This window comes from Ursus arctos, unplaced genomic scaffold, assembly GCF_023065955.2.
Source record: "Ursus arctos isolate Adak ecotype North America unplaced genomic scaffold, UrsArc2.0 scaffold_17, whole genome shotgun sequence".
In the NCBI taxonomy this organism is placed as follows: Eukaryota; Metazoa; Chordata; class Mammalia; order Carnivora; family Ursidae; genus Ursus; species Ursus arctos.
Genome location: NW_026622841.1, coordinates 38825590 through 38842272, shown reverse-complemented (window position 1 = coordinate 38842272; position 16683 = coordinate 38825590). Strand labels below are relative to the sequence as shown.

The window sequence follows — 16683 nt, the reverse complement described above, 5'->3', positions numbered from 1 at the left end:
AATTCTCTGATGTGTCCCTTTCCGCCACCAAGTACAGCATAATTAATTCAATTACTAAGGAAGGGAAGAACTGTTGAAGTTAGTAAAGCTGACTTCCATCACAGCTTACAAATCAAAACAGAAACATGGGGGAGAAAGGGGAATACAGGACATGCAAACTCTTCTCCTGAGGCCAAATACCACAGCCCATTAACCCTGGGAATGAGCAATAAAATATTATCAAACAGGGTTGACCTTAAGCAAGAGTCTGTAATGGGCTTTTTCTTTGGCTCTTTCAGCCCCCTGCCCCCATTCTTGCTCCTCCCACCAGCACTCCTCGCCTCCCTTTAAGCACTGTGCTGGTGTCCCATTCCAAGTAAAGCCCTGGTTTCAGAAGCTGCGGGGCAAATCTTATTGAGGGCAAATCAGGGTACTGACAGGTATTAGCATTTTAATGGAGTCTTCTGGAAATCACGCCTAGAGGTATGAATCTTAATGGAAAAATTTCAGTTGAGTTTGAAAGTTCTTTGAGCTGCACAAGCTTCAAAATACTCAGTACTCTTCTAAGTAGCCAATTTATAAGATTACTCCTGTTAGGAGGCATTTCCTGAGCTGCGTGATGAATTGACCCTGTCCCCATTGCTCCTACAAGGCCCACTACAAAGCCTGTCATCAGAGCTCTATCTGCCAGATCTCTTGTTGAGTATTTCCACAGTTAGGGGAAAGACTTGCTTTGTTTCAGATTGACTTCAGCTCACCCTTAAACCCTGAGGTCTCTTGTCTCCTTTCCACAATCCCTTCTGGATTCCTGTCTTCCCCACCTCCACTCTCTACAAAGGCTTGTTAAGTAGATGCTTGAGATAACTTGTTGGAATTCAGTGCTAAATTCTCCATTTACAGATAATTTGAAGTTAGTAGTAATCTCTATCTAGTTATGCCAGAAGTATGAGTTAGGTATGGCTTCATTTGCTCTTCAATTTGTATATTTAATTGCAGAATGAATGGAAAAATTAAGATTTAGGTAGACACCATTATCCTAGGGCCACCTGGAAATAAACTGTTTTATTTGTCTGAAAATATCTTTGTTTCATTTCCATTCTTAAAAGGTATTGTTGCTGAGTTTAGAATTCTGGCCTAGCAGTTCGTTTCTTTCAATGCTTTAGAGATACCCCCCCAACGCTTAGACCCATTTTCTGGTTTCCATGATTTCCGTCAAGAAGTCTGCTATCAGTTGTGCTACCACTTGTCTTCTGTATTCAAGACTGTATTAGCCCTTTTTAAAAATTCCCAGCAGTTTCACTATGTGGCATCTGGATATAGTTTCTTTATATTTATGTTGTTGGGATTTACTAAACCACTTGAATCTGTAACTTGATGTCCATCTTGGAAAATTCTCAGAGAGTCCCTTCAAATACCACCTCTGCCCTACCCTCTCTCTCTTTCTGGAACCCCAAATAAACATAAAACTTTTTCACTGAACCCAGTAGGTCCCTTACCTTCTTGTGCCTATTTTCCAAACTTCTGTCTCCTTGCTTCAGCTTAGATGACTTCTCCTGACCTGTACTTCTTGTTTCAAAGCGCGTCAAACATAAGGCTCTGCCTCTCAGCTGTTTCTTCCTAAGTAGATAAACACTCCCAAGGCAAAGTAGCCCCAAATGGTGGTCTCTTCTCTCTAGACTTTCTTCTCCTGATTTTGGTCCACTAATAACTGATTATATTGTCAACATTTTGTTTTTAGTAAGATGTTTTCTTCTCTCTTGTTTAGACTGTTTACTTTTCTTCAGCAGGAAGACTAAATCACCTCGTTACCACACCCAGCTTCGCAGTCTGCAATGTGGTTATTTTCAACAGTTCAGTAAGCAAGATCTTCCTTTTTCCCAGGATATAAAACTATTATCCAAATTTGTAACGGGGCATCAGACATGACACATTTAAAGACGAAATTCATTTGCTTGTGTAAAACATGGCCACCAAGGGCTGTAGGAACAAAAATTGTACTTCCTGTTTAGAAACAAAGCTTTCTCAGGAAATTGGTTTGGCCTGCTAAAATTAATACGGTTGGCATTCATTTTAAATAAAGAATATTTGAATTTTTAAAAAAAGCACCTAATAAATCTATACAGTGAATAGCATGTCTTTATTCTATTTACATTTGTTATAAATATAATACATTTTTGAAAAGCTTATTTTTAATTAACTTGAGTAGATTTATATTTTAAACAGATCAACTCAATTGTTAAAGTTACATAATAAAGAATATGATAATTTAAATGACAAAAAAATTTCGTATTGTGAAATAGTGCACCCTATGCTGAGATGAATGAGAAAAAAAAGTCAAACTCCTTTCAAAACTATATTCAAAGCATCAGAAAAAATTTTTTTCTTTTTACAAAGTTATGTATAAGCCATAGGAACCACCAGATACTGAAGTATGAAGACTCTGTAACCAAAGTTCAAAACTGATTTTAGAGAATTGTGTGAAGCAAGACAGGAAAACTTGTATTTAACACTCTATAGAACTTCACAGTAAAGCTGGAATTTATAGACTAATGGCTTAACAGGAGTATTGCCAACAAGGCCTTTCCTTCCTCAGAATCATCTGGTAATATTCATATACCATCAATAAGTTGTAACAGCAGACTTAGACATGGTTTTTAAGACAGGGCTTAATAAGGTGCGTGGATATGTTGAAACTCTGTATTATGAGTATGTAAATTATTACCAGGGTTTAAAGAAATACAAAAAAAGAATGTAAGTGTTCTCAGTCCAACGTGCTTTGCATCATCAACACATTGACAAGTCGAAAGTATTTTGCAGCAATCCGACACCAACCTCCATAACAAGTTAGGTATTTCAAATACTGCTGTTAAAACCCATTCAGTAAGACAAAACTGATTCTTGTGGATTTCAGCACAAATGTGCAAGCCATCACACATTATTGATGATGATCAGAGCAGGCATGGAGTTCTGCTGACTTGTTTCAAACACTGTAACTTGGTCCGATAACTTGGCAAATACCCTAGGCGTTCCAAGGTTATAAACACCTGTATGAACGAAGCATGCTTTCAGCTGCAAACTGTGAATCTCCTGGCTTTTAAGCTGAAGTTTGTATTGTGTTTGTCCAAGCCATGTAAATGATCCATGGATTTCCAATGCTTCTGGACTATATGGGAGAAGGAAAATGGTAAGCTGGAGGTTTTTTCTTTATAAATTTTTTCCTGAAGTCCCAGTAACACATCCCTTTCATCGAGAGATTCTACTTCTAGAAACTATTTCATGAAGCCAACTGTTTATTAATAATGACAATAATGGCAATAGCTAGTATTACTATTGCTATAATAGCTAACATTTGTTAACAGTTACTATGTTCTAGACACAAGTGTTAACTCAATTAATGCTCACAATAGCACCTAGTAAATGATGGAACCTGATTTCAAACCTCAGCTTTTAACCAACTGGTTATCCATACCTAAAAATAGTTTGTATACAGGAATGCTTATAATACTGAAACTGTTTATAATGCTGAAAAATGGAAACCAACCCGGTATCGACCAATAAGGCACTAATTAACTTACGACACATATAATCAATCATATACAGAACATGTCTGGATTCCAGAGAGCTGCCCCAGATCCTGTTTGGGGTGTTATACAATAATAATCTGTATACACCTCACATTATTTTTCTAAAAATCCAAAATTTCTGAATTCCAAAAAGCATCTAGGTCTTGAGATATCAGATATGGGAGTGTGGACCCGTATTTTTTTTGTTAAGTATTATTTTATAATTACAAAAAAAAAAAACAACCTTTAAAAAAAACTTCTATTGCACACTTGCTGATTTTCAATTTTAGAGTTCTTTATCGCCAACAAGCTTTCATAAACATTTTTGTCTCTGATCAAAACAATTTGCTTCTTTTGGAAACTGCTTGTCATTCTGTCACTACTGTAGTGCTGAGACAATCCTCTGTAACACCTCTATAACACTTCTGTATGTCAAACACAAGGCCAGGGCACACCTGAGTAAATTTTTTATATCCATGTTAGGTCATTATGTACGTAATTCAAAATACTAAATTGTTCTCAAATCATTCCTAAACTACAAAACAATCTTGCACTAAATGAATCTTTACCTTGTTGTTTTATGCCGAAGATCAACAATTACATCAACATCAGCCTTAGAACAATTGGACAGTAAAAGGGTGACTGGGACTAAACAAAGGCTGTGGAAGGAAAATAGAGAGGTTAAGCTGTGCATTTTCTTTTTTAAATCAACTTTCTTGAAAGTAACACGAATACCTAACAAGCTCTTAAAAACAATCAGATTCAAGTAAGGAAAAAAATTGGGTTCCAAAATCAATCAAGACACATTATTTGTGTAAATAAGAAGGAAAACATGTTCCTACAATGCCTGAATGCTAAATATCAAAACATATACATCCACAAAACCATTTTGTTTCCACTTATTAGAGCGACTCTTAAAAAATAACCAAAGTGTTTCTCGGCAGTTATTTCTCAAAATGAAAAACAAAAGTTTATAAATAATCTCAACTAGGAAAGATCAATGAAGAAAAAATAAATCGTGAAAATGCCAACAACTAATCCTGTTCTGTTTCTTGAAAATTACTTTATTTTGAGAACTTGGCCTTGACTGACATTTGCTTTTCTACCAAATCTGCATAAAAGCCACCATGTTTTAGAGAATATGAAAATTGTTTCGATACAACAAATTATGAGGAAAGCCTTTTTAAGTGGACACATTTACTCCGGTAATCCAGTTTCTGATATTGCTTTATAATTAATAAATTACTAAAGCATTATTAAGCATTGAATAGACAGGCAGTGACAGAAGAGGACATATGAACAGACTGGTATAAATTTCAAATCCAGAACATAATAAACGAATATAACCTAGGCACGAAAGAAGCCTGGTTACATACTATTAATATTTTACTCTATAAACACAAAGAGTAAGAGATAGTAAAAAATGAAATATAGTAACTTTATACGTTCACACAAAATAACTTTAAAAAATTCTGCTCAATGTATTTAATGCTTTCAGAAATTATACTCTCTTACTGAGAAATATTTTCCAAACAATACCGCAAATAACAGATTTCCTTCCACCAAAAAGCTCAGATAATTTCAAAAACATCTCCTTCAGTTGTGCTGGTGCTATGCCCTTACCTCCCCCACAAACTTCTCACAAGGAAAGGAGGGCAGTGAAGACCACTGAGAGGTTTCCAGTCTGAAGGCACCTCCTTAAATTAAATCCAATTGCATAATTTGTAACACAAAGTAAAACCTCAGGAACTTTTGCTATTCTGTTCCCATTTGATCCTGAAATGTCAAATTCTCCATGCCTTATCTAAATGCCTCTAGAAATGTGAACATCTGGATATTTCCTAGCTCCAAACCAAACTCATGATCTTCATTCCTTCCCTTCCTCCACTCACTGTTTCAGCAGATAGCACCCCTATCTACCCCAGAAAACCTTAGGCACCATACTAAGTGCTTCTTAATTGGGAACGGGAGCTACTGCCTCACTAGTCCCCATTCCCAATTTTCTATAATTCTTCACAAATTCCTGTCAATTCTTTATCCCACACATCTCTGGAACCTGGTTACTTCACTTGATCTTCTTTTCCTTACAAGTTCAAGGCATCTTGTCTTTTGGTGTACTACAACAGCCTCTGGATTAGTCCCTGATGCAATCCATTCTTTACATGGGGTGTTTCTCACATCTGACCTGTGTTTCCCACACTTGAACATGCACCAGAATCACCTGGTGGGCGTGTTAAAAAAAAAAAAGACTGTTGGGCCCCAATCCCAGTTTTGGTTCAGCAGGTCTGGGGTATGGCCCAAAGGATTCGCATTTTAACAAGTTCCCAGATAATGCTGAGGCTGCTGGTCCAAGACCACATTTTAAACACCACTTTATACCACAGTCTTTCAAAAATGCTAATCTGATGAGCCACACACAGTACCTAGAGACCAAACTGCTGACAACTATCCTGCCCCGCCTTCTGCCACCAAATTCAGCATTATTAAAGGCATGTGTTCTACAGTTTGACTAAAGTTTAATTATTAGCTCAACAATTCTGAACCTCAGTTTTCTCAACTGTAAACTTGGAACAATAATTGTACCTATGTCTTGGGCTTATTATGGTGATTAGGTAAGAGATCAAATATGCTAAGCGCTGAGAATAACGCCTAGCACGTGTTCAAAAGCTCCATTAACAACGTCTGAGAGGACTTCTTGCTTTGAAAGCTATCGCAGCTAAACCCAGTATGTTTCCCATCTTTGTTATCTGTGGTCACATATTCTTTCTCATATTCTTATTCCTCTACGGTCTGTGTGCTACTGCCGTAATCAAACCTCCTACTGCCCCATTCCCTCCCACATTTCTGTATTACATGAAGAACACTCCTCCAGGTCCTCAATCTCTTCTCTTTACGTTTTTATGTCTTTAAATTTGGCTGGGTACACAGTTTCCTCTATAGCCCTCTTGACAACAGCTGCTGTTCTTCCAACATCTTCCATATCTCTGGTCAGAATGTATCATTAATGTGGTTCCAACGCCACTTCCTGATGATTTCTTCCTCCTACCTCTTCTATCAAAACACCGATTTTTTGGTCATAAACTACTCCACAGTTTTTCATCTTTTTTTAATGTCCTTATACTGACGTACTAAAACCAGCAACAGTAACTCAGTACATCAGATTCTTTGGGGGAAGGGGAAAGGATGAGTATTTTGAAATATCTTAGGTAAAGATGAGGGAAACATCACTTCACCTCACATTCATCTCACACGTCTGTGAAGCAGGGGCATACCACCTAGATGAGAAACACTGCTCTAGGCTTCTCTTCCGTATCATCTATTGGCTTCAATTATTAAAAGCTTCAGCATGAATTTGCTTTCTTCTTTTTAATCCTGAGTCTTGTCATCATGTGGACAACTTTACTGTCTAAATAGACAACTCACTCAACATCTTCTCAAATTCAGTACTCTTCAAAACTCAACCATCTACCTTCCAGGACCATATTGTGATTTTTTTTAGTCACCTAAAATAGCTACCTCTGAAATGATACTCTGTCACTCCACTCTCTGACAACTATCTCCCATCTCTCCAGCTCTCTCACTCAATTATACTTCTATTCTTAGTGTCACAGGGATGACCAATCACTTTGGCCCTCTATTTCAGTGTTTCTCAATCTCAGTTACTGTGGTATAACTATAACTACTGTTTAGCAGTTATTCACTCCCCTCACTCTTCCCACTGGGGGACTGTGGATCATCCTTGTTGACTGTGAAGGTGAGGCTAATTGGCCAATGGAATATTAATGTCTTTGATGCAAACAGAAGCCTTAAATGTGCTCTCAAAATATGGTTCACATTTGTACTTGAGATATGCCATGAGAAGAACATATCCAAGTAGGGGCTGCCCATTTGGACTGAGCCCAAAATATATGTGGTGCAGACATGAACCCAACTAACCCACAGCTTGAAGATGAGCTTCAAGCCAAATGGTAGCTGACTTGCAGATCCATGAGTGTGAGAATGCCTTGCAGGCTGAATTCTGGAGTGGTCCGTTATGAAGCATTACTGTGGCAACAATGACTGATATGGAAGCATGCTGGAATCACCTGAGGACACTTAAAAAATACAGATGCCTGAGTTCTATTCCCAGAGACTCTGATTGAACTGGCACTGAGCACTGGGATTTTTCAAAAATTCCCCAGGTAATTCTAATGTGCAGCCATGGTTGGAAAAAAACTGCCACATTTTATCCTTATCTAACCTGTCTTGTTTTCACATACTTCCATGCACAGTTTTATTTAACTGTGATACTTTATTTTTAACCCACTACTCTACTTTAGCTTGGTCATCTAGCTGATATGCCCCTGCTTCACAGACGTGTTAAGATGAATGGGAGATGAAGCGATGATCAAACCTGTCCTGCTTCACATACTTCCCTGCACTGACTAGATTCTATGATTCTTTTTAACCCCAGTAGAATCATGTGGAAAACTCCTAAATATCCTAGCTTCTAAAGCACAGCCAAGGTTTTAAACCACTAAGGTTAAAAAGCAGCACTGTGGAATGTAAGATATTCAGGAAGTACATGAAACAGGATGGGTCTAACAAACAGATACAAAGTAGAACAATAGGTTAAAATGAAACATCAGGGAATCAAAACTGCCCATGAAAGTACATGAAGTCAAGACAGGCTCAATAGGGATAAAACAAAATTTTTTTCCTCAACTATGGCTGCACTTTAGAGCAACATTAAGACCTGGACAAAAAAGTTTTATAAATAACTTAGATGATCAAAAATTTTAAAAATCTGACAACAGTGTTTGTAAAGGTATGGAGCAAAGGGAATTCCCATATACTGCTAGTGGGATGTACAAGTTGGTTAAACTACTTTGGAAGAATTCCTGGATAGTATGCAAAAAAAAAAAAAAAGGCAAACACACATATACCAGGAGATTATATACAAGATTATTCATAGCAGAATTCAAAATAGTAGAGTAGATAAATAGATAAATTGTTCCGGTATGTTCAAACATTCATATGGCTAGGAAAATTCTATTGCTTCATGCAATAGTTAACAATTACCAACACAATATTAAATGAAAGAAGCTGGACATAAAAAGAATATACTCTATAATTCCACTTATATAAGAAGTTCAAAGAATGCCCCACACAAATCAAAATATAGAGTTGTATACTTAGTTGGAAAAATTATAAAGAGAAGCAAAGAAGTAACTACCAATAGTGGGGGCACACAGGACAGTGACTGGGAGGGAATACTCAGGGGGCTTCTGTGATGCTAGCAGTATTCTATTTCCCGAATAGAAGTGGTTATTTGGGTGTTAACTTTGCAGGAAAAAAAGAATCACCATGGTCATGCATGTTTTTTTGAGCACTTTTCTGTGTGATATATTTAACAAAGAAAAGGGTTAAAAATGGTTAGCACCATTTAAGTTACTTTTAAATATATCTGATGTTAAGTCTCTGTCAAGGTCTTAATTTTGCCCAGCAATCTGTGTGTCCTTAGCCAGCTTCTTCTCATTCCTCTCACAAGTTACCCTCAAATTTCACTTCTCAAAAATGTTCTACCCTTTATTCTCTTATCTCCTATATTACTTTGAGTAGTTAACCTTCTTCCCAGAAATACTCCCTAAAATGGAGGCACTCCATAATGTATGAACATGTTAAAATTTCTCCCTACTTTCTTCTCTCCCTGTTTCAATAGTAAGGAGGTCTCTTCTGCAGTCCAAAGCTAATCCCATCACTCTTTGGTGTGTGTATCTTTCCATCTGTTAAGGATTCTGTTATTCTCCCTGTATCCCATCATTTCCTTCAAGACCATAAACATAATGATATCCTACCTAGTAAGAAAACAATACTGAATGGATATTCCTGGACCGCTGTTCATAGCCCAGCTTTCTGAAAGGGTGGTCTACACTAGGAGACTACACTTTACTTACTTACCTCCCAATCTTTCCTCAACCTATTATATCATGACTCTACTCCCATTATATAGTAACATTCTTCTAAAAAACCATTAATGACCTCTTCATTGTCAGATCCAATAAATAATTTTCTGGTCCATTTCCTACTTGACATTTCTGCAGCATTTTAAACAGTTAAACCATTTCTCTTTCCTTGAACTGTTCTCACTCAACTTTTGAGATAACACTTTCTCCTCATTGGTCTCTTCTTCCTAATTTCTCTCAACTAGTCTTCTTTGTGGATTCCTTTTTCTTTAGCTTTTCTCTCAGATGTCATTGTTCTGCAGGTCACTATTTTCTTTTTGTTCTATCCCACGCCATCCCCACCCTTATCCAGAGTGAATTTTTCACTAAAATTCATACCTTCAGTTATCACTTATAGACTGGTTCTAGTAGACTTCTCTCCATCTTTTCTTATACCTGCAAACTAGCAACTTTTTGAAGTGTCATCTGACTTAGGACTTTTTATTTTTAGAACCTTAAAGTTTATATAATCAAGCTACTTAACAAAATTACAAATACAGATGCCCCTTGAACAACACAGGGGTTAGGGATGCTACCCCCCACACAGTCAAAAAGTCTGTGTATACCTTCTGACTACCAGAAACTTAACTACTAATAGCCTACTGCTGGCTCAAAGCCTTACCAATAACATAAACTGCCGATTAACACATATTTGGTATCTAATATGAATTATATATTATATTCTTACAATAAAGTAAGCTGGAGAAAAGAAAATGTTATTAAGAAAATTCTTTAGAGAAAATACATTTACAATACTGTATTTATCATGTGTAAATAGACCCACATAGTTTGAACGGCATTGTTCAAGGGTCAACTGAAATCATTCAAGAAGTGTAGCAATTAGCACTTAGTAAATCTTAATAATGCTGTCTAAATTTGAACTGTGTGATCAGTCTATACTATAGTCATTTCTTACATTTAATTTGTACCTAAAACAAAACCAAAATGATATAATATTTTCTCTTGGTTTTGACTTAATGATAAACCTGCTCACCAAAAGGAAACTTTCGGCAACTGAGGTGTCGAAGGCAATATCCACCTCTAACCACAGCTGCAGCGCACAGTAATCATAGTGAAGGGTAAATTATTTAAGAGCAATTTCCACAGATTCAATATTATTCTAAATCTCTTCTTCAATATTGGGGTTAATGCCATTGTTAAAATAAATAAATAAGAGTGTGTGTGTTTGTGTGTGCGCACACGTGCACTGTAGAAAAATTTTAACAAAAATAAACCTCAGACCTTTTTTGATGAAATGGATGATTAAATGATTCTGGATAGTGAAGACTCGTTTTAATGAGATTAGAAAGCTGCTCTACTGATGGTCTTAAAGGAACTGTAGTGTTTTCTGGCCTGAAAAATTTTAATAGTTCCATTTCTGGTGGCTCCTGAGAAAAGAAAAAAAATATATATGACAATAAAAACATTGTCTTGTTAAAATATAGCATATACAAACAAAAGAAGTTAAAACCAGTTGAGATAAAGGAAAGCAAGAACAATATTTTTCTGCTATTATTTAACAGAATCATCTGCGATACAATTTAGGATAAAGAATCTAGGATCAGAATCATTTATTCATTCCCTATTTATTATGTGGTGGAGTTGGACTTGAGTTCCAGCAACTTCACATATTACCTCTGTGATCTTGGATAAGGTATTTAATACTTTAAGACTGAACTTCCTTATTTGTAAAAAGGGGCTCACAATAATTTCAAAATATGCTGTGCTTCTCATTTGGCAAAATTCTTTATTACTTAGTACTTAAGCCACAGACATTGAATTGTATAGCGCCTGTTTTAATAATTGAAGAATATTGCCTTAAAATTTCATTTTGAAAATAGACTGCTGGGTTTTATAGATTATAGTACTTCATCTATATTAACTAAAGGTTAACATGCATGTAGAAGTCTTAATATAGCCAGTGTCAGGCACACTGTAAACATTTCAATAACATTATCACCTAAATGAAAACAGAGAATATCACCCCCCTTCTACTATTATTATCTTTAAAGCATTTTTCTTTACCATCCAGGAAAATTTTGATTTTTAATTCCCTGCTAGCCTAGATGGGATTTTGATCTGCACTCGGGATTGGCAAACTATAGCCCACAGGCCAAATCCAGCCTGCTTCCTGTTTTTGTAAAGAAAGTTTTATTGAAATAGCCATATCCATTTGTTTACACACTGTCTATGGTTGCTTTTGGACTCCAACAACAGAGACGAGTAATTAAGACAAAGGCCTTCTGGCCAGCACAGCCTAAAATAGTATCATCTGGCTACTGACAGAAAAAGTCTGTTGATCCCTAACGTATGCAGCTGTAAAAAGCAAGAACTAAATTTGCTTTTGATTTAGAAGTCAGAGAAAAGTGACTACAGGTTTACTTTGGAGGAAAGAAGAGAACAGAAGCAGAACTTCTGGAGTGCTAGCTATGTTCTGTTTCTTGATCTGGGTCCTGGTTATACTGGACTGTTCTTCAATTTGTGAAATTCAATGAGCTATTCAACTATTCTGTATTTATCTTACACTTTAATAGAAAGTTCAAAAAATGTTTTATTGTTTAATATATACTAAACATCAAAAAAAACCCAAGCTATTGTTTGAGACTCCTAAACTATACTGAATTTCCATATGCCACTTATTAGGTGGAAAACACATGAACAATGGCCATAAAAGGATACCAAAGGCCTGAGCTAATGTACTGAGAGAATATTTAAAAGAGTTTCCCCCTTAAAAGTAGCAAAAAGTATTTTCACAACCAGTGCTAAATATCTGTCCAGTAATTTGACAATAAGGATCTGAGTCATACCTTATGACAGTTCCACCACAAGAGAGGCAAGGAGTAAAGAACTATTATCTTTGTCTTGTAAGTGAGTATTAAGCTAAGGTTCATCAAGTTACGCAAGTAATTTGGTCATCAATCTCAAAGTCTTTGGGCTCCAAATCTATTATTCACAGTATTATGAAACTGCCTTATCTCCCAAGCTCAGTTAATCATATAAAGAGAAAAAATATTTCAAAGGTGAAATACAGAGAAATAAAAATGAAATGCCATTCATGGTATGTAAAATGAAAATATAACATGAATAAATTTTATAGAAATCACTTTTTCATTTTCTAAATGCTAATCTTGCCAAGGTTTGAGATGTTCCAAATTATCAAAAGTTTATAACATATACAACTAAAACTTGGGACCTCTGTATTAATCAAAGGTGGAGAAACAATTTTTTTAAATTAAGAAATAGATTTCGGGTTAAATTTGATATCTTCATTAAAACTAATGGAATATTACCATTTGTACCACCAAAATAAAAATTGATCCAAGTCGTAGAATTGCCAATGGATGCTAAAACTAGTGGACCTACATTTGATAAGAAATCAGACATTTACATAGGTCCAAATTATCTCCCCATAAACTACTTATTAGAAAACGAAAGGAAAAACAGTAACTGTACTACAGAGAAATATGGTGGATACCACCCTTAATCAAATGATCCATCACTGATAATGAAACAAATTAATATCAAGTGTTTTTTGATATAATAAACTGATAAGGATATAACATCACTTCTGTAGTACTGTCAAACATGTATAACCTTACTCTAATCATGAGGAAACACACACAAAAAAAATCCAAAGAGGCATTATTCTACATTAAAATAAATGTCCCATGCTCTTCAAAGGTGTCAATGACAAAAACCGTCCCAGATTAAAGAAGACTAAAGAGACATGACAAGTAAATGCAACTCATGATCCTGGACTGGATTCTGTGTAGGAAAAAAAAAATCGTCAAGCATATAATGGAGACCTCTGATGACATTTGAATATGGACTAATTGAGTACTGCATCAGGGTTGGACGTCCTGAATTTAATAATGGTGTCTGTGATTATGTAAGAGATTGTCCTTATTCTTAGGAATACTCAGTGAACTAAATGGGGGTAAAGAAGGATGTCTGCAATTTACTTGGGAGTAATTACTTGGGAATGATTAAGAAAAAAAAATCAGGGGCGCCTGGGTGGCACAGCGGTTAAGCGTCTGCCTTCGGCTCAGGGCGTGATCCCGGCGTTATGGGATCGAGCCCCACATCAGGCTCCTCCGCTGTGAGCCTGCTTCTTCCTCTCCCACTCCCCCTGCTTGTGTTCCCTCTCTCGCTGGCTGTCTCTATCTCTGTTGAATAAATAAATAAAATCTTTAAAAAAAAATTTTTTTAAGAAAAAAAAAATCAATGTGTATATAAATAGAGAAAAAATGATAAAGCAAAGAAGGTAAAATGCTAAACACTGGTGAACCTTGGTGAAAAGTGTGAGAGTCCTTTATTCTATTCTTGTAGCTTTTCTGCAAGTTTGAAAATTATTTCAAAATAAAAGTTTTCAAAAATAATGAGGAAGCTTGAAATTAAGATCCAATATTTATAAACACAATACAAGGTTGATGTTTGAATTACTGGATGTGCTTAAATTTTGTTCATATACACTATGAGAACTTTTTGGTTAGATGAAATAGTATTTTATGAGAAATCGGAAAACACATTAAACCCTATTACCAGCTGCTGCACCACTCCACGGGCCATCCTCTACATTTTATGCTTTGCCCTCCCAGGAGTTCTGCAGTGGTACAGGCATGTTTCCCTTCCTCTCAAGCAAATTAATTCTTTTTATAACTATGAATTCTAGGTTCAGTATAGCACATTTATTAGAAACCTCAAGATCACAAGTGCATCTTAATACTCTTACGAGATGCTAATAAATTTTCATTTATGTTCATTTCTCATTTTAATTAGTCTTCTGCCACCAAGCCCCCCACTCAAATCTCAATATAAAAGCCTGCACACACCAGACCCCTTCAAAAACCCGAAAAACCAACCAACCAAAAAATTCCACGGTTCACAAGAAGACGCAAAGAAAACTGTTATTACCTGTTTCTGAGGACATGAAAAGGCTTCTTTTCCTATAGTGTGAAGAATAACATGATGCTGACCTTCCAAAATAAGCTGCTTACTATCTTCCACTACATAAGCCTAAACATACAAAGCACAAAAACGTTACCCTTCTTGGCAGGAACCTCAAAAGTAATGAATGCAATATTTGATGGAAGGTAGAAATATTATGGCTACTTAACAATTATCAACACTATGGATGTGTCAGGATTTCTACTTTAATTTATTCATTTGATCAACAGAGAATCTGTCAAAATCTGTTTTGCCTCACTATAACACAGTTGGCCTGAATATTTAAGGGGCACATCTTAAAATCTTTTTCAATGCTCTCTAGAACTCTTAAGAAACTAGTCCAAAAGAACAGTCCTATAACACAAGCCTTTTTGTTACTGGACTGCCAATATACAGGCAAAACATTTCTTCTCATAATCTTGCTTCTGAAATACCTCAGGGTTTATCACCCAGTAGAACAAAATCAGTGAGTACAATCACAAATCTTGTAAGTGGAAATGTCACACCTTTGGATATCTTAAACATAAGTACATACACTTAAAAAAAAAAAAAAAAAGGCTGACTTCATCTGTCCAGCATATAACGCATCACTCCCTTGAATCGCTTCTGTCCCAGAGAAAATATTATATGTAAATGGCTGATACACTGTTAGCATCACATTATGTAAATACAAAGGCTTAAAAATTTTTTGACAAGCCCAGATTTTTTTACTGTTAGATTCAACAGACATAAAATTTCTCAGTCAAAATGCTATAGAAGCTTCTAAATGTTTCCATTTCATATTTTCAATCTGTGTACTTATTTTATCATGGCTAGGTTTGCCACCCGCAGACCACACCTGGAATAGGGCTGCATGAAGACACAGGACAGCCCGGGACTTGCTCAGTGCACATTAATACACAGCCCAGTGACGTCAGAGTTAAACACCTGCTGGGGTAGGCCTTTAGCTGAGAGGATGAATGCTAACACGGTAAGATTCTGAGACATGTCGTATGTTTTTTCCAATGGTCTCATGGGATTGAACAAAAATCATCCAAAGTCTTGTCGAATTTTATAATGCATTCTTCTCTCTGCACAAAGGCTTAACTTTTTAAAACAAACCTTTATATTTGGTTAAGACTGGTTAGGAACTGTTCTGTGCCCTTTTTCCAATTATTTTTCATAAAAATGTTGTCTGAGCTCTCATTTTTCTCCTGCATCCTATTTTACTGAAAGACTCCTATGCTTCCTGTTTTCTACTCCACAACTTAAAATGACTTTTCAAGTTTCCCTTCAGGCAGTGTGTCATTTTTGCATTATCTAGAGATCTCAATAAAGAAAATCTACCACTTTCTCAAATGAGTATGTGATAAACTTATCTTAGATACTAGCCACTACCAATTTAATATCCTATTCTTTATTCTATTCAAACTTCCATTTTCTAGCCAAGAAGCATCATAATCTTAGCTTTCTTCTTCATGTAATCAGCAATACCAGTAGTAGTGGGCTGCTATTCGGGGCCGTTTTTTCCCCTAGCCAAAGCAACTGTGGACTTAACAATAAATACAGAGTACAGATACATTATTCAAAATCTTGTCTCAGAAATATTACAAATTGTTACATGGCAGAAATCTGTGGAGTGCAGCCACATACCCCAAGGGTCTAGTATACATTTAATGAGTGGTTGGTTTACATTAAGAGGCAATACCACTGAGCCTGAAAATAGAAGCCTCTTGTTCTAAGCTTCAAGAACATTTGATTTCAACTAAAAATGTGTAACTGATCTTAATATTAAACACCTAAATCAATGAAAGTACCAATTTGTTTAAGCAGTTTTATTAAAACTCATGCAAAAAAAGAAAAAAAAACTCACACCAGCTTGGTTTTAAAAAAGTTTATTAGAAAATGTATGATGTAGTAAAAAAGAATAGAGTATCTGAACCAATTTAGAAATACGTGTATTAATCATCCCCATGGGCATATCTCTATGTGAGTCCTTGTTTCAGACAACACAAAATCAAACCTTTCCACACTGTTCAGGTGAATATCCTTGGGCAAGATCCTTAATTTCACTGTAGAATTGTCTTTTAAAAAGTAATATATAATTTTATTATATATTATATGTAACATAATTTATATGTAATTACAAATTCTTATAATATATGTATAAAATACAAAAGGGTGCACTGTGAAAAACAAGCCTCCTCTGTATTATAGTTCAGTGACTTTAG

At 35.8% G+C, this 16683-nt stretch overlaps 1 protein-coding gene across 2 annotated transcripts in view; it reads right to left on the bottom strand.

The window, feature by feature from the left end:
• Positions 1-2097: 2097 nt before the first annotated feature.
• Positions 2098-16683, bottom strand: part of TRAPPC8 (trafficking protein particle complex subunit 8) — an 85609-nt gene continuing 71023 nt past the window's right edge. For both annotated transcript variants that reach the window (XM_026496150.4, XM_044382907.3), the window contains 4 exons: positions 14441-14542; positions 10769-10914; positions 4112-4201; positions 2098-3142 (listed from right to left, as the gene is read on the bottom strand). In XM_026496150.4, coding sequence (XP_026351935.1) covers positions 2908-3142; positions 4112-4201; positions 10769-10914; positions 14441-14542 — 573 coding nt within the window. In that variant the 3' untranslated portion in view covers positions 2098-2907. The remainder of the gene's footprint in view (positions 3143-4111; positions 4202-10768; positions 10915-14440; positions 14543-16683) is intronic.